Source organism: Astyanax mexicanus, chromosome 2, assembly GCF_023375975.1.
Source record: "Astyanax mexicanus isolate ESR-SI-001 chromosome 2, AstMex3_surface, whole genome shotgun sequence".
Taxonomy (NCBI): domain Eukaryota; kingdom Metazoa; phylum Chordata; class Actinopteri; order Characiformes; family Acestrorhamphidae; genus Astyanax; species Astyanax mexicanus.
Window position 1 is genome coordinate 20,516,813 of NC_064409.1, and position 25,623 is coordinate 20,542,435.

The 25,623-nt window shown below is 36.0% G+C and overlaps 2 protein-coding genes across 5 annotated transcripts in view; one reads left to right on the top strand and one right to left on the bottom strand.

The window, feature by feature from the left end:
- vezt (vezatin, adherens junctions transmembrane protein) overlaps window positions 1-20,589 on the bottom strand; it is a 34,016-nt gene extending 13,427 nt beyond the window's left edge. Inside the window, exons 1-8 of one of the 4 annotated variants that reach the window (XM_007234968.4) lie at window positions 20,434-20,589; window positions 14,941-15,078; window positions 8,973-9,062; window positions 7,303-7,487; window positions 6,473-6,757; window positions 2,652-2,789; window positions 1,552-1,699; window positions 747-1,075 (exon numbers count right to left, since the gene is read on the bottom strand). In XM_007234968.4, coding sequence (XP_007235030.3) covers window positions 747-1,075; window positions 1,552-1,699; window positions 2,652-2,789; window positions 6,473-6,757; window positions 7,303-7,487; window positions 8,973-9,062; window positions 14,941-15,078; window positions 20,434-20,469 — 1,349 coding nt within the window. In that variant the 5' untranslated portion in view covers window positions 20,470-20,589. Of the gene's footprint in view, window positions 1-746; window positions 1,076-1,551; window positions 1,700-2,651; window positions 2,802-6,472; window positions 6,758-7,302; window positions 7,488-8,972; window positions 9,063-14,940; window positions 15,079-15,330; window positions 15,813-20,433 lie in introns of those variants that run through there. The other 3 variants (XM_007234967.4, XM_015601791.3, XM_015601792.3) reach the window with 3 other exon arrangements.
- A 70-nt stretch (window positions 20,590-20,659) lies between these two features.
- The window catches only part of fgd6 (FYVE, RhoGEF and PH domain containing 6), a 31,215-nt gene continuing 26,251 nt past the window's right edge, over window positions 20,660-25,623 (top strand). Inside the window, exon 1 of the mRNA XM_007234965.4 lies at window positions 20,660-20,964. Coding sequence (XP_007235027.3) covers window positions 20,955-20,964 — 10 coding nt within the window. The 5' untranslated portion in view covers window positions 20,660-20,954. The remainder of the gene's footprint in view (window positions 20,965-25,623) is intronic.

Sequence of the window (25,623 nt, forward strand, 5' to 3'; positions counted from 1 at the left end):
GAAAGCAGAAGGGGGTGGCCTGGTGGTAGCGTCATTGTGGAAATCTTCTGGAAACGTATGAAGTGAAACACACAAAAGCTAGGAAATTCAGTACTAGTGGAAAAAGGGTGAATAAAATAGCTGAAAAGCTCAATGCTAGCTAACAGCTGGCCATCCAGAGGAAGCAGGGAAAGCAAGCTGGTGCAAGGCTAAAAGCAGGTGCTAGGCTAAAAGCGGGTGCTAGGCTAAAAGCAGGTGCTAGGCTAAAAACTCTACTAATCTACTAAAATAAAATACATACAGTACACACCACACTGAGAGGACAGCAACATTATTACGTAAGACTTGGACATCAGGATAGATTAGTCAGGCTAAGCTAGGGTAGGCTCCAGTGGGCTGTTGAGTTGTTGTAAACCAGACAATAAAAATGTATTTATTACGTATTTATTAATAATACATTAGGAATCATTTTATTTGACAATACCCACCATTTGTAGAAACATAGGGTGTTTCAGGGTGGTAAATAAACTTGTAATTTTTTACCACACAAAATATTACATATTTCTTATTTATACAAATATCAAGTAAAAATGGCAGTAAATGTATTCAAAGGCACCTTTAAGTGTAAAGTAAAAGAGAAAAAGATAAATGAATTCTATAAATGTATGTATTAAATGTATCCCTTTATATTACACCTATGTTACATGTTAACCAATTAAAATAAGGAGAGTAAACAGCAGCGAAAAGCCATGTGATGAGGGTCGTACTCGCTGAGGAGGGCTTTGAGGTGGAGCTGCAGGCTGCGGACGGAGGTGTGAAGCGAGTTCAGCTCTCTGCATTTCTGCCGGGCACGTCCCGTCCGACTCGAGGCCTGCGCCTGGTGTTGCGTCTCAAAGTAGCGATGGAAGTTGTAGCTGCGCTGCAGGTCGCCCAGGCAGCTGGCCAGGGTGGGATGGAGGGAGCTGGTGATGGCAGCGATGCTTTGGTAAGCCAGCGGGCAGGACTTGGGCTCGGGGTCCTCCCTGCCCGAGGACAGAAGCAGAGCCAGCCGGCGGAAAAACTCTGAACTCTGGCCCACCCACAACTGAAACAACAGCTGGACAAGAAAAAGTGCACAATCACTGGGTTTGCATTAGCTGAGAGGATTTTGTGTGTGTGTGTGTGTAAAACTGTTGCGACAGAAGATTTATGGCGTCAGACCATGCTTTCACATTTAACCCTTTAAAAGTGTAAAAGGGTGAACTGTGAATATGGGACCATATTTTGCTTAGTCTTCAATATTATTAGTGCCACAGCAGTACATTATTTAATTATTTAAAATGATTTTAAAAAGCAAAACAATTTTAATGGTGTTATTTTTCTAATAAATAACATTTTTCATTTAGTTTTTCAGATATGAGCTAATGTAGATAAAAAATCATGTTTCAGATAAGAAATCACAATCAAGGATATAGTACATAAGTCTGAAGCGTGGTGATTTAGACATAGAGCATGCATAAGGCTAATCAGTGTATAATTATTGTATAATTATTGTATGATATAGCGTATATAATGTATTATTTTATTGCGGACCTTTAGGGCAGGCAGACTGTAGTCATTTGTTAGCTCCTGCGCCTGTTCGTCAGAAAGATGCTCCGCCCCCAGACCGAGACCCAGTTCTCTGATTGGCACGGTAGAGACGTAGTTGGTGACATTGTCGATCTCCGAGTTCAGAGGAAAAGTGAGGTTACTGTTAAGGACCCTTTAACAGTAATTTAATCATAATCCAAGCACAAAACAGCAAATCAGAACATTAGCAACCATGTAAAAAAACGGAATCAATGTCTTAAAGTAACAGTGTACAATGGAACAAGTTTTAAATAACTAAAATGCTAAAATAAATATGGTCTAGAATGATAAACAGTGGAATGGATGATGATAAAATGGCTGTGAAAGCTGTGCACAACTGAGACTGAATTTATTTAAAGGTAAAATGTATTGGTGCACTGTGGGATTGTAACAGTGCATTGGTAATCCAGTACTGCATTTTTAGACACCAATACAAAATGGCAGGACCCTCAAAGTAGTGCAATACATAGTGAATATGCACAAGATAAAGAGACAAGAAGCTTTAGGTTTTCGTATGGCTTGTACATTTCTGTAACAACTTAAATTACACACATATGTTATAAGGTATATACCCTGTGTCCTAGTGCTGGGCGGTATACCGGTTCATATGGTATACCGGAGGGAAATTTAAAACCAGTATGCATTTTTCACATACCGCCATACCGCTAGAGGCGCTGTGGAGAGCCGTGTAGAAGCACATGGCTCACTAGATATAGCTAGCCAGTTAGCAGAGACATAAATACGCACTGGAATTGCGCAATCATTCCACAGCTCGGACAAGTATTACTCTTGTGCCCCAGACGAGGTCAGAATCAATCATTTATTCAGCACAAGAGATTAAACTCTGGATACGAAGAAGTAACTATAGCCCCTCAACATATTAATACTGTAGCTTAAAGGATAATATCTATGCACAGTGAATTGAATGAACTTGTTAACTGGAGAAAGAAAGGAATTGTGGCTTATTTTAATACTGTAATGCCTCTACTAACTTCAGTTATAACTTCAGGTTTCAAATTTGCTATAAATCAACATTAGAAATAAGGCTGCCAAGAGAAGGATATGATTTAAGCATAATGCAGGTGGCGAGGCGCGAGGCTCTGAAGGCGCAGCGTAGACTCTGGTAGGCTGCTTTCCTCAGGCCAATCAGCTGCTGGCTGCGCAGTTGCCCCGCCCTGTTGAAGGGACAGGCCGCACTCACCCTGTCGAGTAAACTTGACAAGTGAAACGTGATCCAACTGTGCAGACGTCCGAGAACCATCAGGGCAGACACATTACACACTACACATCTAACACGCTACACACAAACACACAAACACACACACAACAGTTAGATGCACACTGATACACACAGACAGACAAGCACTATGATTAATAATATGAGTAATCAAACACATACAAAATCACAATCACATGTAATGTGTCTACTTCATTCAGTTCACAAACACACACACAGGGCCATTCCACTGAACGGGTGCCATTTCTGTCCCCAGGATATGACATGTATAAATGTGCACACAAAACAACTTTAAAATACATTTTATTATTAAGCCCAGTGTCTTGTACATTGAGCAAATTGCAAAAGTAGGATATGTAATTAAAAACATTTATAAAAACTATTTAGAACATTGAAAAAATAGCATTTGTTACCTGTCTCCACTGTCTAACTATAGACTTTACCATGACATATAATTATTAATATCTTTCAGAGATGTATTGTTTTTGCATAGTTGTGTGACTCCAAATCCCATATATGCATAATTATTTTTTCATTATAAATCCATTATATTTCAGTTAAAATACACTTTTAGCTGTGTCCCTGGGTTTCACTCAGTCCCGTTACCGTAAAACATTACTCCATCTAAAACATTCTACAAGATCTACAACTCTACAACAGGAAGTTACATTAGCTGGTTCTTCTGATCATCATGGGAAGACCAAAATTGAGTTCCCTCATTTGTTTTTCTGTATATTTGATCTTATTGTAACTTTGACTGAGGAGGTCAATCTCTGTTACCTACATTAATTCTAAGATCTAATTTGTTTATTTTTAAAATACACATTTTAAAATCACTATAATTTGCTCAGTGTCCTCATGCTATTACCACAATATACTGAGCACAAGCTATTTTTAGCTACTTTTCATGTTTTTGCCAATTCTATTCATGTTACTCATGTTACTTTAGTAACTGTTATTCAAAATATAAAAAATAACAGAAATGAGTGCCAGACAGGAGTGAGTTCCAGTAACAGGAATAAGTGCAATTAACAAAAGTTTTTTGTCATAAAAATCAATTATTAACACATGCAGTCAACCATTTCTTCAAAATAAAACTTTCTTGAGAGAAAATCAAAGGAATTGGTGGACTTACTTTTAAATATGCTTTTTAAATGTCACATGAGTTTTGTAACCATTTTTAGCTTAGAAACCTTGTAAAAAAATAAGTAAATCTGCTTGAGTTTGACCAGTACATATTTTGAAAAGTTAAATACAGGTGTTAGAGTTGAAAAATAAAAAAAACTAAATTTAATTTTAAGTTTAATTTGGAAGAGTTACAACAAGCAAATGGCACCCATTCTGTGGAATTGCCCACAAACAAAAAATTACACACACAATATAAATCACAACTCTACGCAAACATACAACAATCCTACACACAAAATAAACATAACTACAGTGCTGTACAAACGTTTTAGAATTCAAAGCTCCGTAATTAAGTAAGTGTTTTTAACACTAAAACAATTAACATTAGAATAAATATAACTTTTCCTGTGTTTATTAAAATATCTCCAAAGCTCTCCAGAGTCTCGTATTATTAGTGCAGCTAAAGTCAGCAAACACATCAGGTCAGCAACACCAGGTACCTCACTGCAACCACCTAGCAACATCTTAACAACCAACAGCTATACCACAAGCTCCAAGCAACAGCTTAGCAACAACCTAGGTACATTTAGGCAACATCCTAGCAAGACCTTGCTGAGTACACCAACAGCTACAGTATAAAAACACCTTAGTAACCACCTAGTAACACCCTGAAGCCAACCTACTAGCACATCAACCACCAAGCAACACTTTAACAACTACCAAGCAATTCCTTGGCAACCAACACTTATACCATAGTAACTACCATTACAACTATTAGCACCAATAGCTATACCATAACAACCCCTTAGAAACCACCTAGCAACACCTCAGCAGTCCCTGTAGCTACACCACACTAATGATGCTTTGTTCTTCCGACTAGTTCTAATGGGATCAGGAGTTACAGAAAAACTAAATCTAACAGCTGAAAGAATATAATATATACACCAGTATATAAATGTATTTACATTTTATATTAATATAATTATGCACCTAAAACCTCTGCACAGTACTGCATATCTTACATATATACAAAAAATATACTGTAAATTTATAACACCAGCTACACACAAAATATAACACAGCCATTACTCAACCAGCACAGCAACGGTTAACAAACTGCACACAGCATGCAAACATATGGACAACACATGCCATAAATGACACCACAGAACAAATATAAACGGGTACATTAGCCTGTTTTCCCCAGTCTGTGCATGTCTGAGTGTGTGTACGTATATGTTAAGATTGGCCACATATGTAGTCTGTTATTAATCACATAAGCCATTTCTGAGCTTGAGAAAAAACAGGAGGAAGTCTTGAGGGGTTTAAGCTGCTTGTTTACGTCAATTGATAAATGAAATCCTTCATTTTTCCCCAATTTACGCTTACACACACAGACCTTGACACACGCAGCTCAATATACAGCAGCCCCTAAGGCAGATTTCACAACCCTTATGATATTAAATCGCTACGCAGGTTGCATGTAGAACAGCGTGAAGTCACGAACCACATGCATCCAGGCCAGGCTGCCTCAACAATACATGACAAACATGTAACATCAAAACGGACCAGCAAAACGGACCAGCAGCAGGGGGGAGACCAGCCATCAGCTGCAAACAATGAGTTATGAGGAGGATTTATTTATGAGTTATGAATTGCTTTAGCTGTGCGCACCAGATAATGATAAAAAAAAAATCAAATTATTAAGCTAGGTCCATTCTGACTACAGCTCTGGAAAAAAATTCTTTGATTTTACCAAATTGAAAACCTCTGGAATATAATGAAGAGGAAGATGAATGATCACAAGCCATCAAACCAAGCTGAACTGCTTGAATTTTCGCACCAGAAGTGGCATAAAGACATCAAAAAGCAGTGTGTAAGACTGGTGGAGGAGAACATGCCACAATGCATGAAAACAGTGATTAAAGAACAGGGTTATTCCACCAAATATTGATTTCTGAACTTTTAAAACTTTAAAATTATGAACTTGTTTTCTTTGCATTATTTGAGGTCTCATTTCTCATTTTCTGCAAATAAATGCTCTAAAAGACAATATTTTCTTGAAATTTGAGAGAAATGTTGTCCACAGTTTATAGAATAAAACAGAATGTTCATTTTACTCAAACATATACCTATAAATAGCCAAATCAGAGAAACTGATTCAGAAACTGAAGTGGTCTCTTATTTTTTCAAGAGCTGTCTATAATTCTGACTTGCGATTACAATTAAGAGTAAATGTGCACGATATTGGGCAAACTATAGTAATCAGAGTGGAGATTAAACTCTAAGGGTCAATTTCCCAGACAGAGATTATGCCTAGTCCTAGACTAAATTTGATTTTATCATTAAATTTCCATTTAAAATGCTGTGTCGTCTAAGATTAGGCTTAATCCTTGTCTTAGATATGGCCCCTAAGGATCTGAACGTGGATCTGTGTTCAAAGGGTGACACACAAGCAGCAGACTCAGACAACAGACAGACACTTTTAGGAGAACCGGATATAAAACAGCAAACACTTACAGGGTGAATCCACGAGAGATGACCTCAGTCTCCTGGATGAGGCGGAGGGATTTGCGGGCGAGGCCAGTCAGCGCTCGGCTGTTCAGCACCAGACTCTCCAACTGGATGGCCTGAGATTGAACACATTTCTGCAACCCGGCCTTACGCCACAGAGACACACCACGACACACACATACCACACAAACCACGCACACAAACAGCCACAGCAGGAACGGACTATCCTCAGGACAAGAACACCAAACTCCAAGCAGGACAGCCACCAGTCCGACCAGTACAGAGACATCCCTGTGAACAAACAGGTTATAGTGGATTTAAAGAGGTGATTCATTAAAAACGCTAATTTTACACATTTTTCTTTTCTTATATAGACATTTTTTTTTTTTATTTATCACACACTTGTCTAAAACTCGTCCTACTATTAGTCTCTACTGCAGCTGATTATGTCGTTTCTCACACTGAATGATCTACGGCCCAGGATAAGTAGTAGTTTGGGGAGTGCATTCACGGAGAACCTCTACCTCACTCTACCCCAATCTATCTGTCGTGATTTGCCTCGTTCTACCTCAGTCTACCTCTTCTTATTCTAGACACTCTATACCTCTCTCTACCTCCAGCCTTGTTATGTCACATGATCACAGTCCGCAGTGTAAAAAGCTCCCTTATCTGCTGCATGCAGATAATGCAATTTAAGTTTGTTGTTATTTAAAGCACTAACACAGTTTACATGATGTGTTTATGATGAAAACCTATCCCAATAACAATCCAATTAATCGTACAGACCTAAACCATATGGATGCTGATATATGCAGTATGCCTAAGCGTGTATATACCATATAGACGGTGATGAGAGGTAGCGAGGTGCAGGCAGGGCTGTGGTAGCACTGGGACAGACAGTACTGGTTGATCCCAGAGACAGAGCACTGGGGTCTAAAAGCTCGATTAGCTCCACATCTTCCTGCAACAGCACATCCTGAGACAACACACAGCGCAGTGTGTACTGACGAAACGCAGCATCCTGTCGGAAACACACACACACACACACACACTATTAGAACAAATAAATTCTCTCTAAATTTGTCTGAGCCTGCAAATCAATAATTTAATTAGCTATCCAACCATTACAGTCTGCTGGAGGCCTATTCATTCAGAACACAACCGAGCGCCAAAACAGACTGAAGCATGGCTCTATACACTGACATTGACTTTTTTTTTTTTTTTTTTAATAATAGTTATACAAATGAATTGACATATAATTTATTTTATGGACAAATGATCCTCTCAATTATCTGTAAATGTAAAACCATGTGTGTAATAAAATGGAAATTACAGTAAGATTGACAGCAGTTTATGGTCTCATGTTTCTGCGGACTGTTCTCTAAAACTAAGAAGTTTACAGTAAATTGTCAAAGACTGATACGTGTGTTTAGGCAAAAATGTGTATTATTTTCTTGGTTTCATTATATATATATATATAACTTTGTAGTGCATAATTTACTACACATATAGACTCAAAAAAAACCATATGATGTAATTCTTGGTACAAAAGATTTTGTTTCCATCCTCCAGCATGTGTGCAGAAAGCAAACACCCCCCCCATGGCTGACTCTATCCGGAACTGACTCCATGTTCATTTCAGAATGACCCCATTTCACAATCCAATTAAATGCCAATCAATAAAATCTAGTCACACCCACATTTTTCCCATACAAATATCATGCTCAGCAGAGTAAAAAAAGACATGTTAAAGAAGAAATATACATTGTAAATTAATGATTCTCAAATTATATTATATTTATTTATTTAATTCAAATGACTGTAATATTATAGTTTACATAAACATACTGTATAAACTAAGAACAATAATTGCAGTACTGTATATAAACAAGCAGTATGTAAACTAATCATAAAGTGTTACCTAATAGGATAGCTTGGGAACACATCTGCACACCTGTATTAGTTGTGAGGTGTTATCTTGTGAGTGATGTTCAACACTGGCCAGCATGCTTATGTGTATTATGGGAGATGGAGGGGGGGTTTAATAGTGGGTGCAGTTAAATTATGGAAGTTGGAGGGAGGTCTGATAGTAGGTGCAGATAGATGGGACATCCTATTGCTAAAGTTAAAGTGGAGCCAATACACAGTGTTACATGTGTACAGGTACTACATACACAAAAGGCTAATACTATCACCCACAGTGCACAGTAGCACAGTGGGTGGTAATGATTGTGACTGGCCACGTCTGGCTAGAATTGTCCGTGTGAACAGATAAGAAACTCTGCCAGAAATCACATCCATATTCAATACAGGAGACCACACACACATATCCCAGAGGCCAATGCAGCATTCTTTAGCTTTATGAGACATAAAAAAGTAATCCCATGTCCCATAAAATACAGCATAACATTTTGGAAAAGCTCAGGTGTTCCAGCAGTGAATGACTGAAAACCCTTTTTTAGAGATACACTTTAGTAATGGGTGCATTTTATTAAAGTTTTCTTACCAGCTGATGCTCCTGCCGCAGGGAGGCACTGCCCCGATGGAACGGACTCAGACATCGCAGCGCCTCAGCCAACCTCCAAATACCACCCTTCTGCAAATAACATATACATGTAGAGGATTATTTAACAAAATTACTAAAAAAAATAAAAATAAATGTATATTATAGAAGGAAGGAAGACATGCAATCAATTTACATTTCAAAAACAATTAAAAGTAATAAATAGAATGCAATATTAATGTGGGAAAAATGCTAACTAAACTCTTAAATACAAGGAGCATGAGAACATAAGGGCACAACACTGATAAGAAGCAGGACGTCTGGCAGGAAGGCTTTCATCAGATAAATAAACAGTGAACATTTTATCATATACGTCAGCTGGGCCATATGGTCTTTAAATCAACATTAACTCAAAAGCAATACAAAACAGTAAGACCACATTAACCTATAAGGGCAAGTTATTTCAACATTGTATAAAAACTAAAAAATATTATGGTAAAATTGGGAAAATTGAAGTCCTATAGAAATTAAGCTAATATTTTTTCCAAATAAATACGGTAATATTTTGTCAGCAGATTGTAACTATGGACTCACTGATCAAACTTTTCCTTTTTCAGTGTCAATTCTAAACTTTAAACCAAGCCAATACAGAGTACTAATCAATATCAAAGCTCTGTTTGGGATTGCATTAGCCAAGGAACGTACATTAACATAAATACCCATAAGGTTAAAGAAACACAGTGGGGATCATACAACACTTGTAAAACAAGCATCTGCATTTCATGAAAAGAACACCTTGCCAACAGTGAAGAGTGTGGATCTTTAATGATTTGGAGTGTTGCTGCAGCCAGTGGCATTGACAAAAAAACGCAGCAAATTCTGGATGTAAATATCAAACTCTCTTAAATGGCTGAAAATATTTTGCTTAGAATTGTTGCTTAGCACATATTTTTAATTTACATTTTCTTTGGAGGTTTATAGAATTGCACCAATCTATTCAAGTTAGGGATTCAAGTTAGAGCATCATAAAAAAAAAAAATTAAGAAATATTTGCCCAGTGTAATATCGACGTAGTTACTATTAGAATTATATGTTGCTCACTCTTATAAATAAACACAGACAAACAGACATATATTTACAAAAACACTATTGGGAACACTAGGAAAAGGTTTACCACAGAACTTTAGAATTCAAAATATAATGACGTACATTAAAAATGAATGACTTTTATTGCGTATTTATAATACACTCTATACACCCATTTATATGCCTTTTTAGATCACACCTTATATTTATGTGTTTTTTTTTACCTATTTGCTGTAAATTAGGAATACCAAGCAAATTTGCAGTACATTCCACACAGAGGGCTTAGTGTCTAGTAAAACGTATTATTCAAGATTATTTAAATTTCTTGTGTTTTTGGTTTACCTGTTCTATAAGGGTCATGCTCAAGATTTTTGGTCATTAATTAATTATCAAAATAAATACAGGTAACAACAACAAATATAATAAAGTGTGCCATGTTAAACAATAATATTGCTTTAAAATAATATGAATTGCATGATAAGTGACACCCTAGTGAGACCCAATGTTCCTTTACTACTCAACAAAAGCATCACTGGCTAAGTTCTTCTTACATATTTCCCCACATTGTGTGTGTGTTGGGGGGGTAATGAATCATACTGTACATGCTGAACTCATCCAATACAATACAAATACTTAATTTTACAGTAAACGGACATTGTTCTAAAGTGGGATGGGCATCTTCCCCTACATATGAGTAACTACTGTAAGGAAGAATACATCCTGCATTATGAAACGTGTGTGTACACACACACACACACACACACTCCAAGGTTGTATTAGATTATAACAGCAGAGGTAAAGCAGATATACCCTCAGGCAGGTTACACACACAGAACCATCATCGATTCCAGTCTGGACAACAACCTCCACTAAATAATTAAACACAACACCATCCACATAACTACATTACTGTACAGGTTAGCTTTAAACCAAACCTGTCACAATAATTACATTATAAACATACTGTATCATGCAATGTATAAGAAGAGTCCACCAATGGAAATTAGCTGGCATGCCAAAACTATTTTATTACTGCTTTTATATATTTAAGATATAAAAAAAAAAACAAATTAAAAATTCAATGTTTAATTTTCAGAAGCTCATTGCTTTTTAAAAAGACGTAATCACATTATGATATGATTACATGTGTGGCAACAGTTATATCGTTTAACACAGTTATTTCTGGGACAATATTCTGTATAGTCCAGACAAAATCATTTCCAAAATAAAAGAATTTTGTTGTTACCGTAATTTTCTTACTTTGTTTTTACATTATTAATTTCTTATACAAAATCAGGGTGTTGCTAAGTTACCGCTGATGAAATAAACAAGCGTTTATAGATTTTATTTTTTGTTTTTACTTAATGTAGGAAACTGTTATATTTATAATAAAAAAAACTTTAATATTTATTTTGTTGCAAAAGTATATTGTCATATTGTTTTAGGGCCCACCCCATACTTTAAACTGTCCAGTTTCGGTACTGTTTTTGTCAGAGCTTAGTGTTCCTTCAAGTTTAAAAAGCAACTTTCACAAGCAAATTCAGACTAATACAAATCTACGCTGCCTTCTGCCCACATTCTTGTTACGTTTGTGATGTAATCCCTGAGCTTTGCTCACTTTTCATCTGTGTGAATGTGAAAGACTGAATAAGAGGGTAATTTGAGGGTTTTTTGTTCTACAGACTTTTGAGGTGAGGCCAGAGTGTGTTCAGTATTCTGCAAGCGTTGCTCTGGGACATTCAGCGTGCTTTGTGTGGTCAAGACAGGGAGTAAAGAATAAAAAAAGATTGTGTGTGTGTGTGTGTGTGTGCGTAAAGAGCACAAAGTGTACACCTAGTTTGCTCTGAACTAATGTAGAATACACACTGTTCAGAACAAGTTTTTTAAAATCATATGCTCACATTTTTATATTATGTCAGAACAGGTACCATAAATCTCATAATAAATGTCCCATGGATTATATATTTGATGGAAATTTGATGGAAATTTGATGGAAAAATTGATGGAAAAATTGATGGAAGTTATTTTGGAGCCCTTCTATTGGTTTAGCAAAAAAAAATCTGTAATACATCAACGCTTACTATTGAGTCCAGAAGGTAGATTACCTTTTATTTCTTCTGAAGTTTATGCGCTCTCTCTCTCTCTCTCTCACTGTCTCTCTCTCTCGTGTGATCATGCACACACAAACGCACATACAGGTGATGGCACATTTCCTCTTTTTAAGTTGTTGATGGTTGAATCTAGAGCTAAACTAATGTTTATTTTCTCTATTAAAACTCTCAGTTAAACTCAGTAACTCAGTACATTAAAATATTCCCATAAGTAGAGTTAAGTACAAGCATTAAAAAAATGTAAATTATTTTTCTATGATTTAGTTACAGAATATTGTTGTGAAAAATACAATTGTTTTAAGGGATTGGCACCAATAATACAAATCTGTATATATAAAAATAATAATAAATAAATAAATAAAAAAGTGTTTAACATTGATTCTTTTATTTACATCTTAATAACATTATCAAAAGCTTAAGGAAGAAAGTGTGTTCTATTGTGATTTTTTAAATCAATTGACACCACTATTTTTGAATCAAAATGTAGGAAAACTGTCATAGTGTAAAAAAGTTACTTTTTATAGAAATAGAAGCATATCCTCACTGTAACAGATAAAGCAATATTAGATCAAATTAAATCCCATTAAATGAATGATCCAATTTAAAAAGCACCAACAATGAGGTGAGATATAATGTACATATTAGATTGCAAGAGAACAGTCAGGTTATGAAGGTAATGCAGGAAATATAGTCACAAAAATATATATATACCCAACTCTAAGCAGCCACATTTCATAAGTAGAACACCCTAACAACGTGAAAGAGTGGATTTGAGTTGGGTTGCTAATGTCATTTGCAATTAAATATCAAATTTAAACATTGTGTGATATAAATAAACATAAATAATCCATTGTGTTTATCTGTATGTCTGTTCAAAAATAGAAATTTAACAGTGAACAGTATTTTAGACAGTTGCACAAAGACCAATGCAATAACTGTGGACTGCTGTAGGTGAAGAAAAAAGTAAAGATCTACAAACTGTTGAAATATTTGTTGTCTTTAAAAGGACATCATTGTTTGTTAATGCTATCAAATTAATCACTATATCAACAGCATTTAATGGTCTTAAAATGACTAACTTCATTTGTGCCAATCATTTCTGGGACAACATTTAGCCCACAAAAATACTGTTGTCGTGACGGCCTACATATGCTCATATACATGACCATACACACATTTAGATCAGAACATAAGAAATGTTACTCGACCTCGGGATCTTCCCCACATTCATCACTTCCTGTCACACCAATGACCAACAGACCCATCTCTGAGAGTGTGTCAGTGTAAACCACATGCCTGCCTGGGTTTAGAAATATCAGATTAGGCTGAGGCAACAGCAACAGCATCTGCTTATGCTTTATTTAAACAATAGGCTCCCATTAACTGCCGTAGTACTCATGAATCTGTGCATGTGTGTAGTTTAAAACCCCAAAGCTGCTTAAGTTCAGCATGTAAATCTGCAGTACAGACATTTCTCACTCAAAGCAGCTTCCAGCTAATTACCACAGTACTCCCAGTCCTCCACAATGCTCCCAGTCTTACAAACAACCAGCAAGCTCTCACATCAGATCTGTGTTATATTTCATCACCTTTACACGATAATCTCACAAACAGCGAACAAACGTTACATTTGTTAATGTAACTGAACCTTTTGAACCCACGGCTTATTATTCACTTATTTATAGTAAGAATGGTTATTCAGTAACTGCAGTGAATCATCCTGTGTCTATAAATCAAGTATTAAGCATGTCATATAGTTATGAGAAGAAGAGAGGTATGGCCCCATGTATGAGCCCAAATAATGACAATGGCTTATTTACCAACCGTTCTTAAGAATAATTTTATGCCTAAAACTAACATTGCATTGTTCGCAAAGATCCTTATATTTAATAATATTTCTTACTAGCGATTTAGTCCATTTATGACAACAATAGAATCGGTCCCTTTAAGAGCTGAGCTGTGAATAATTCTGCACTTTAAAAACACATCATAAATCTGACATAGACCTTTTCTTATGACTTAAAACAAAACTGGTGAAAAAGACCCAATATGTGTTAAATCTCCATTTGTCCAAAATAATTCAGACAAATGTAGGAATAAGTGTACACTTTTCCAAACGCAAATCAATAACCTACATATTCAGTCTGGCTTATATGTAGCATTTTACAATATATATACTGTCTTGGTTTAATTATGTTTATTTACACTATTTATTTGATTTTTTTATTTATGCATTTTATTACTAACCTATTTTAATTTTATTGTAATTTTATTTGAGTTAAATTGTACAATTTTACTCTGTCTATTTTTTTTTTAATATTAAGTTCTACTGTTGATATTTTGTAATTTGATAGTTTGTAATAATTTAAATACAAATTAAATAAGCTATTATCGTACGTAACAAAACCATACTTTTACTAAAATCTGTGAACTTTTGTATGTTTGGATACACTTGTGTATATCAACACTTGCATCAACAGATCAACAGATAGTAGGTTTATTTAGGTTTATGTAATGTTTTACATTTTATATTCCAATTCCAAAGTCTAAATATTTAAATAATTAAAAGTTCATTGCTCTTTAAACGAGTATAATTGCATTATAAGTAGTATTATGTTAACCAGAGGCATAAAATGACAACAATATTGTTTATGTCAATAATTTTTGGGACAATATAGCTTCCAAAACAATATATTTGTGACTGTGCAGTTTGGTAATGATTTAATAATGAAATAAGAATGGCACCATCTTTATAAGCACATGCTGTCACTCACTCTGGATGGGGGGAGGATGTCCTGGGGAAGAAGCCTCTCCTGGGCGTTCAGCTCCTCCTCCTGAGTCTGAGAGATGGGTGCACATGCCTCAAAATCGGTGTGTCCTAGATCCTGCAAATACTGGAACAGTGGAGAGTTCTGTAAAGAGAGAGAAAAAGAGAGAAAGAGATGTCAAGTTCAGCAAACAGGAGAGAGCAAAAGAAAGAGAAAGAGAGTGAAAGAGAGAGAGAAAGAGAGAGAAAGAGAGGGGTCATGATTCAGATGTTCCTCTCAGGAAGCTGGAGTTTATGCTCTTGGTGAAAGGAAAAGCTCTAACATCCCTTCCTCTCTTCCTCTTCCTCCTCCACCACCACCATCATCGCCCGTCGCCGCCTCCTCCTCCTCCCTTACCTCTCTATCGTCCCTCACTCCTCTCCTAGCCCTTCCACCCGTCTCCATCACTCGGCACAGGATATCAGTCACAGGTCCCAGTCCGCGTCCGGAGAGCCGGCATTCAGGCCCGTTATCAGCGATCAGGCTCCGAATGCTCCGACCCACATTTCCAGTCCAGCTGGATTTGAGTGGCTAAAGAAGCTTTATAGCTTTTATAGTCCAGCTCCAATCAAATCAATCATACTAATCTCACCCAGTAAAAGCCCTTTTTTCTGAGGTGACGAGCCTCCAGCTCTGAACTTTGAGACTCCCATTGTGCGGCTAATTTCCACAGCAGGCAGAGAGACCCAGCTAGCCTTTGTATGAGAGCGAGGCAGAGCAGCTAAACCGGCCTGCGGGTAAAGACCTCATTTTGGGAGCACGGTTCATTAGAACCAGAGCAGACTGAATTTGACAGAGGTGCTCTGTGCTGACATCTGGGTCGACGGTGCACACACTCACGCAAGATGCAGGCTGGAAACACAAAGGACCTGTATGATAAACTCACAATGTGTATGTACAATCATATGCACATCAAAGTGCGATGCACTAGAAAAAAAATAAATATATATATATATATATACAGTTGTGGTCAAAAGTTTACATACACTTGTAAAAAAACATAATGTTATGGCTGTCTTGAGTTTTCAATAAGTTCTACAACTCTTATTTTTCTGTGATAGAGTGATCGGAACACATACATGTTTGTCACAAAAAACAGTCATAAAATTTGGTTCTTTCATAAATTTATTATGGGTCTGCTGAAAATGTCACCAAATCTGCTGGGTCAAAAATATACATACAGCAACAAAATTTGTCAATTTTGGTGATGTAGCGAGTTGTGTCAATCAAATTAGCTTCATGTCATGGCCTCTTCACTTCTTGTAAGTGATTCTGATTGACTACAGCTGTTGACTTCTCATGAGCCCATTTAAATAGGGCTCATTTGACCCAGTGATTAGACTCAGCTACAAAAGCTACAATGGGAAAGTCAAAGGAACTCAGTGTGGATCTGAAAAAGCGAATTATTGACTTGAACAAGTCAGGGAAGTCACTTGGAGCCATTTCAAAGCAGCTACAGGTCCCAAGAGCAACTGTGCAGACAATTATACGCAAGTATAAAGTGCATGGAACAGTTGTGTCACTGCCACGATCAGGAAGAAAACGCAAGCTATCACATGCTGCCGAGAGGAGATTGGTCAGGATGGTCAAGAGTCAACCAAGAATCACCAAGAAGCAGGTCTGCAAGGATTTGGAAGCTGATGGAACACAGGTGTCAGTCTCCACAGTCAAGCGTGTTTTACATCGCCATGGACTGAGAGGCTGCCGTGCAAGAAAGAAGCCCTTGCTCCAGAAAAGGCACCTTAAGACTCGGCTGAAGTTTGCTGCTGATCACATGGACAAAGATAAAACCTTCTGGAGGAAAGTTCTCTGGTCAGACGAAACAAAAATTTAGCTGTTTGGCCACAACACCCAGCAATATGTTTGGAGGAGAAAAGGTGAGGTCTTTAATCCCAGGAACACCATGCCTACTGTCAAGCATGGTGGTGGTAGTATTATGCTCTGGGGATGTTTTGCTGCCAGTGGAACTGGTTCTTTGCAGAAAGTAAATGGGATAATGAAGAAGGAGGATTACCTCCAAATTCTGCAGGAAAACTTAAAACCATCAGCCCGAAGGTTGGGTCTTGGGCGCAGTTGGGTGTTCCAACAAGACAATGACCCAAAACACACATCAAAAGTGGTAAAGGAATGGCTAAACCAGGCTAGAATTAAGGTTTTAGAATGGCCTTCCCAAAGTCCTGACTTAAACCCCATTGAGAACATGTGGACAATGCTAAAGAAACGGGTTCATGCAAGAAAACCATCACATTTAGCTGAACTGCACCAATTCTGTCAAGAAGAGTGGTCAAACATTCGACCTGAAGCTTGCCAGGAGCTTGTGGATGGCTACCAAAAGCGCCTAGTTGCCGTGAAAATGGCCAAGGGACATGTAACCAAATACTAATGTTGCTGTATGTATATTTTTGACCCAGCAGATTTGGTGACATTTTCAGCAGACCCATAATAAATTTATGAAAGAACCAAATTTTATGACTGTTTTTTGTGACAAACATGTATGTGTTCCGATCACTCTATCACAGAAAAATAAGAGTTGTAGAACTTATTGAAAACTCAAGACAGCCATAACATTATGTTTTTTTACAAGTGTATGTAAACTTTTGACCACAACTGTATATATATATATATATATATATATATATATATATATATATATATATATATATATATATATATATATATATATATATATATGTTCTCCATTTATTAAAAACACTTCCATGAAACCACTAACAATCATTATAATTATTGTTTTGCAATGCATTGGGTATCACAGAATCACATCAATCATATTGAGATGCCTTGTGATTAACACACCTATTATTAATTTGTGAAGACTTCACTAACCCATGTAACTTTCTCATCACACTTTTTTACTGTCAAAAATATACAATGTTAAAAAAAATGTAAACCCCACCCATGAAAACCATTATCTTTTTAAAAAATGTAGCTTAATTTGAACAGTACTAAAAGATGGAGATTATATAACTAAACAAATAAAACTTCACTCACTTTAAAACATAAAAAAACATAAAAAAGCACTCACTTTAAAACATAAGTTATAAAATGTAATGTAATATAGCTGGTATTTCTCCCTTCTTAAATGTTTCTTATAACCATCTGGAATTTTTTCAGCTGTGTATTCAGTGCTTGTATTGATGGTCTCAAAATGTCCTCAAGCACCCTCTGATACAATAAAGAATTCATAGTGGAGTGATGTTGGAGAGCTTGTCAGCTAAAAATAAAGTCCAACTATTTACTATACTATAACAAAAGTCAAACCAACACAATTATGATATGCTATTATGATATGCTATTATGATATGCCATCAGCAACTTTTAAAACTGGAAGCCCAGTTTTAAAAGTTCCTTAAACTGACTTTTGTGTGTAAGTTGCAAACATTAGCCTGGATTGTGCTTACTGAGTTATGTGTTAAAGTAGTATGCCTGGTACCTTTTTTTTAAGTGTTTTCAAGTCAGGAAGCAGGCCATAAAAAAAAAACAAAAAAACAATTTGGTCATCTTAAGAAAGTAGGTGCTTCTGGATCATGCAAGAATAAAAGTGATGTATGGTGGTGTAGCATAATGGTTAACACCACTGCCTTACCTGGGGTAGACTGGTCTGTCCAACTGTGCATGTAACCACACTAAACAATAAAAAGGGCCTTTTGGATTGCCAATCAATTATAATAATTTGAAGTCAACCATCCCAAATTCTGGGCTACTCCAAACAATCCTGTAATAAATAATGTGTGTAAAAATGCATCTGGTTGGTCATCATCCTAATATTATTATTTGCTAAACATGCAACAAGTGTATTCGCTCCCTTGAAAATCAAATCATCACAAAATAAAGTTTGTGATGTCACTAATGTAAAAAGTTAATTTCTTAAAAATGTGAATTTATCCCAAAATAAGGTGATGAACAATACTTTTCTGGACAAGTTTAAAATAGCTTATATACAGCTCTGGAAAAAAATTATTGTTGTTTTATTACATAAACTACGGACAACATTTCTCCCAAATTCCCAAAAAAAATTTCATTTATTTGCAGAAAATGTGAAATGGATGAAATAACAAAAAAGATGCAGAGCTTTCAGACTTCAAAAAATGCAAATATAAGGTAATATTCATAAAGTTTTTTTAGAGTTCAGAAATCAATATTTGGTGGAATAGCCCTGGTTTTTAATCACAGGTTTCATGTATCTTGGCATGCTCTCCATCACCAGTCTTACACACTGCTTCTGGATAACGTTATGCCACTCTTGGTGCAAGAATTCAAGTAGTTCAGCTCAGTTTGATGGCTTGTGATCATTCATCTTCCTCTTGGTTATATTCCAGAGGTTTTCAATTTGGCAAAAATCAAAACAACTCAACATTTTAAGTGGTCTCTTATTTTTGTGTCCCCCATTGCAGACAACTGCATTTACAAAAAGTACTTTAAAGTGAGATTAACATTTTGCTGCTTGTAATAATGTGTTAATTCAAAGTAAATACATTATTAGTGTACTGAAATGTAAACAACTATGCTGTAGACACAAAAGTGACCCTATATTGGGATTGACAATTAGGATGAAAATAGCTAATTAATAATAGTAATTTCTTGTTTACTATTATACACAATGTTATATACATAATGTTATAAAATAAAAACATAATGTAGTAGGGACTCAGTGTAGTCAGACTTGCAAGGTAAAAGTTTAACTAAAAATCTTCTTCAGTGTTTGTTTAAAAGTAACAAAATTCAGCTTTTGGAAGTTCACTCCACCTGCAAAATCTGACCCTGGGCCTGTATACACTGATCTAGAATCAGGTTTTACCACATTAACCATCACTAATACAAAGGAATCTGATCTGAGATCAGTCTTGAAACTTGTGAGTGCCTTGTGCATACCAGCCCCTGTTCTCTTAGCATATTTATGACCATCATACGTCACTTCACAGCAGCAAGCAGCAAGTGTTGCAGCCATAAACTGGGGCTATTCTAATCAGGCTGCACTTATAAAGAGAGTGTCAGACTCTGCTGCCACTGAAAACAACCTGGATAAACCAATAACAATCTAATAGATTTAAAAAAAATGTGTTAAAATGCAGATGCAATATAGATAAACATATAGAGCATACCCCATATACTGTATGTACACCCATCCCTCCATACACACACACGCCTCTCTGACATCAGTGAATGGCTCGTGCAAAATGAATGAATGTAACTTAACCTAGTTAGCTAACTAGCTAACCTAGTTATTACACCAGATTTAATCAACTAGCTACATATAATTGTGCTGCTTTTAGCTAGCTAACCTAGTTAGAGATGTGCTGCTCAGCTACACAGCAGCAGTCAGCCTCTGCTCTGCCACTACTAAGCTCTATTGATCTGCAGCTGTTGGTCGAAAAGGAGCACCGCCCGACTCAGCTCGCCTTGCCTAACTGCCCCTAAAACTACCAAAACCCGCACACTCACCTCGAACACAACCTCTTCATCCAAGTCCTCAGTCATAGCTCTCCGCCATATGCGCCCAAAAAATCGCGCATGCCGGGATTGTAGTCGATACGCTTTAGAAACTGCGGCTTCATCAGCCCTTCGGTTGCGCAAAGCGAGCCGGCGCGCGAAACTACACTTCCCATGATGCTTTGATCGTGAGTGACGTGGCCACCCGAGCAACTCGACAGCGCCCCTTGCGGCGTGTCGGAGAATCGTGGATGCGAAGCCCCAAGTGGTGAGACCGAGAATGAGCCGTTGGAGAGAGAAAGACTGAATGAAAGCGGAGTGTCGGATTTGTTTTCTCTTTTTTATCACTTGTTAGTTAGCTAAATCAACAACGCGGAGATGGGTTTTTATGTAGGTAAAGGGCTTTTTCCTGTTTTTTGGACTTACTATGGAATATCCCGGAGTTAAAGAAGTAAATCTGAAGGAATTCCCCTGAAAGCGACTCATTCATGGAGTAAAACGGGCTGGAAGAAGAAGGGAGACGTTTGGGGATCATGAGTACAGGTTAGTTTCCTGTTGGAATAACAAACAGAATCAGAGTTTGCAAAGCGTTTCAACGCTGGTAGGTTAACTGTGTTTTGTAGCTATATTTGATTTTCAGACACGCTTTGTTTGTAATTAATTTAACACTATATAGTTAACTAACTAGATAGGTTACCCTCTTTTAGAGCATGGTATAACGTTAGTTAGCTATTGTCACTTGGTAGCTGCTTTTAAATGTAGATTAACAGTTAAATAAAGTTAACCTAGCTAAACAAATGTAACGTTATATAAAATTACTAGTATGGAATATCTACCATATAAGTAATTATGAAGGAATTTCCCTAAAAGCGGCTTATTCCTTGAGTAAAAACGGCTGGGAGAAGAAGGGAGAAGTTTTGGGATCATGAATACAGGTTAACGCTAGTTTCTTTAAGGAAGAATAATAACGCAGATATGATTGATGGCTAGTTTATATTTTATTTTCAGACACGTTTTGGGGGTAACTAGTTAACTAATTATGTAACATAAATAACGTTAGCTGCTTTTAGATCAAGGTAAAGCTACAGTCAATAAGCTAGCTAGCTAAGTTACTTTTTAAGAGTTAAACAAAGTTAACCTTGCTAACCAGGCAAAACAAATTGCTACAAATCATGCTGTTTAAAGCTAGTTAGCTAGCGCGCTAACTTAATGTTGTTAATTTTAGTAATGTATTAAATGTGCTGCCCTTTTACCACGTTTTTCTTTCATTATTCAGCTACAGCACCTCCAAACTCCAAAGTGTTAACTCAGCCAGCTAGTCAAGGCTTTGTGCCTTCAGTTGTTCTCCCAAGGAATGACCTGTTGTTGGGATTATTCTTTGTCTCTGTCTTTGTTTTGGACCGGATTATTTCGCCTTTTCCCTTTTATCTTTTCACGGCACACTAACCAACACAGCACATGCTTTTTAACACACATTCTTAGCACAGGTTTACCCTGCAAGCATGCACCCATAACCGTTAGCTGTGATTACTGTAGTTTAATATGTCGATCAGAGGCTGTATGTAAGTAAGTAAGAGTCTCATGATTTTTTTTTCCATGGCCCACAGCAGTGAGTTCGGAACTTGGCTATCTCAGCACATCCGCTCGATGACTCGCTGTTTAGTATGCACTCAAAAGTGTGAACATGATTTTTCCCCCTTACTCGTTTAGTGCATAATTGGGGTCCTGTTTAACACTCTTTGCCATTAACTTTAAAAGCTTATGTCTTGTATTCCTCTAAGGTCCAGTTGTAAAAAAAAAATAAATAAATAAATAAATGTTTTTCTTTATTTAATTATTTCATTTATTTCCTACATTGTATGTTTATATTAAAGCCATCAAACAATTAAATGACACATATAGAATCACATAGTAAACAAAAAAAGTTTTTGTCCTCCACAACCCCTGACGTAAAACCAACTGAGATGGTGATTTGGGGTAACCTGTTGCTTCAGAGCATAAAGAAAAAGCAAAAATTATTGTTCAGAACCTCCAGAAACTCCTTCAACTCCTCCATCAATGTCATCAATGTGGCTACTTAGAAAAATCTTGAGTATAACATATTCTAGTTTGTTTATCGCTTTTTGTTTACAAAATAATTTCACATGTTCTTGTATAGCTTGGTACTGTGTATTGCATTAGGTAAGACATTATTACAATCTTATTGTCATCTTAAGACATTAATTAATTAAGACTTAATGTCACTAATATAGTAATAAATAAAGAGGATAGTAGTGCAGTGACATCCTTTTAAAAGCAATGCACTTTTAATTAATAACAATATTCAGATATTATATTTAAAAAATCTAAATGATTAAGGTATGGTCCAACATTTGTGAAAGACCTATTCTATATTGCAGTACAATATATATATATATATGGATTTTCACTTGATTTTACAGTCAGTGATTCAAAATGGCAGTATTAATAGTTCACTTTTTTAAGTAATAACATCAGCTATTTTGGGCAGATGGCTGGGTTAAAACATTGATTTTTGATGAAGAAAAATAAAGTAATTGTATAACTTTTATATTAGTCAGCAAATATGTGGGCTAGGTAATGAAGTTTTAAAATGTATAAATTATGTTCCAACTAAAGCTGCACAATATATTGCTTTACAATTGATATTGCAATGTGCACATGTGCAGAAGCTAGTCTATTGAAATGTAAAAGTACATTTCTTTTTTGCTACTTGATATGAACAAATTCCCACTTTTATGTTTTCCATGACATATCTCCCTTATATATGCATAATAGGATGTTTTTTTCTCCCATTTTGGACACACCAAGTATGTTATTAATATAATGAAATGTGGCTCATCAACTTTCTGTGAAATCTGTGAAAATTCCGAATCACAATGTATATCACAAAACAGCAAAACATTGCATATTATATATATTTTTTGAATATCATCTAGCCTTATCTCTCTGATTTGTTGTTTTTCCATGATACAGGCTCTTTAACGTATTTGTTCATGCTCAGTCAGTCTTGAGAATCCCTTTCAGAAAGTCCAATCATCTTTTTTTTTCTAAACCAGTGAGAGAGGGAGACAGGCATCCTAGGCCAAGCTTCTCTCCCTCATTTGTTTTGGACTGCTTCCCTCATAGCATAAACAATCTACTCCAAGTAAACTGCAGAAATAAACCAAGCATATGCATTTCAAATACCGTCTTCACCGTGACTCCTACTCAAATACAGAATGTTCCTTCACGCATGATCAGGTCATTGTCCGCTCCTTTTAGTAATCCTAACATCCTCTGTTTTGAACAGGTTAAGTGGCCTAAATTTTCCCACCAAATTTGATGTTTTTTCAGCTGTTCATACTAGAGGTGGGCAATATGACCATATTTAATTATAACATAACAATAGTACAGGTGTGCCATATTGTATTGTAGACAATAATAATAAAACAAATGATTAAAAAAAAACTTCATATCATGATATTAGCGATATTTTTGAAAGCAATCTATTTTGTATTTGTTTTGTTTAGTGCATTTACTTTTAACTTTTTGTTTGCAGTTCATATGCATGCGCTAAATATTGGTAGATTTCGTTTTTTTACATTACTTTATTTGTATTACATTTTTCATTTAGTTTTTGTTGCAGTAGTATATACTTGAAATTCACTTGTTTTAAAAAAAAAGAATGTTTTGTCATATTGCTAAGAATATACTTATTGCAAAAATACTCTGAAACACAGTGATATTATTTTAGGGTCATATCGCCCACCCCAAATCAACAATGTACTTATTTAAGCACACCAAGGATACCAAAAAAAATCAGTGCTTAAAGAACACTGATGACGTGCACATTTAATTAGAAAGAGTATAGTTAATCAGTTTTAATTGGATGATGGAGGAGACGATCTGAATAAAAATCACTGTATTTAGTGTGGGACAGTGTTTTATTTGTAGTTTTTAAAGATATTATAATAATATCATGTGTATCGACATAAATATTATGTATTGTGAAAAATGTTTTAATAATGTTTTAAGAGACAATTTACCCTAGGGGCGGGCAGTATGACAACATTTTGATGTCTCGTGATAAGTTGTGTTACCTCATCGATAATATACCTTACATATTGTGCATATCCTTTGCACATATTGTGCATAACAGTGACCCAGCTGTAAATTTTATTACAGTGTAATTAGTCCTGTTTACCTGTATGAAGTACACCACATTTTTATTAAAAATTTATCTAGATAAATACTGTTTTGTTATATTTTACCATATTGTCCATCCCGCTCCAAATATCTAATATCTATAAATATCTAAGAGTCTGTCACCTGTTCTGCGGTCATTATCCTGCAACTAGACCCCTCATTCACTGCTGTTGTCCATTTTGCCTTTTACTCACAAAAGTTGCTTGAATTGCGATCTGGCTGTCGCATTGCTGCAAATCAGATATATATCATATTTTAATACCATATACGGTATTAGCCCAAATCTAAAAATGTCAGATTCACTGTGTTTTTAACTATTCACACTTCCACACAGATAACTGTCACATATATGGATGATATGGCCAAAACAACCACAATATATTTATGAATTACTTTAAATATAAAAGCTAAAAAAAACACCCACACCTGATATCTACACCCACAAATGTCGGAAAAATCTAAATTAATTCAATGCACCCGGCAATAATGTATAATAAAATATTGGAAAACATTTTATATTGCTATAGATATTGAATTATTCTCACAAATAGGAAAACAGATGGGATTTGGGTCACTTTTTCCTGCTGTGTTTTTCTACAGTGGACACCAGTGCTCTTCCTGGAGATCAGCCATCCTAGATCCTGTTCTGAAAGACATGTAACACCCTTAAGCACATCAGGCTCCTCTAAAGATGGTGATTAGTTAGATCTGGGATGTTGGGGCTTGTAAGCACTGCAGGAGGAAGGTGGTCTGGAGGGGAAGAAGGAGGAGGCGAGATAGGAATGGCTTGGATCAATGAATGGGAAGATCTATACAAAAGAGTGAGGAAGTAACCCCAGGAGAAAAAGTGATACTTTGCATTTATTCATTGGGGTGTGTTAAAATGGGACAAAATGAATATTTAGAAATGGGATGAAGTGAATCTTGAGTGCATCTCATTCACTTGGAAAAATATCCACTTACATTCCATCTTGTTTAAACTGCAAGTAAATGTTG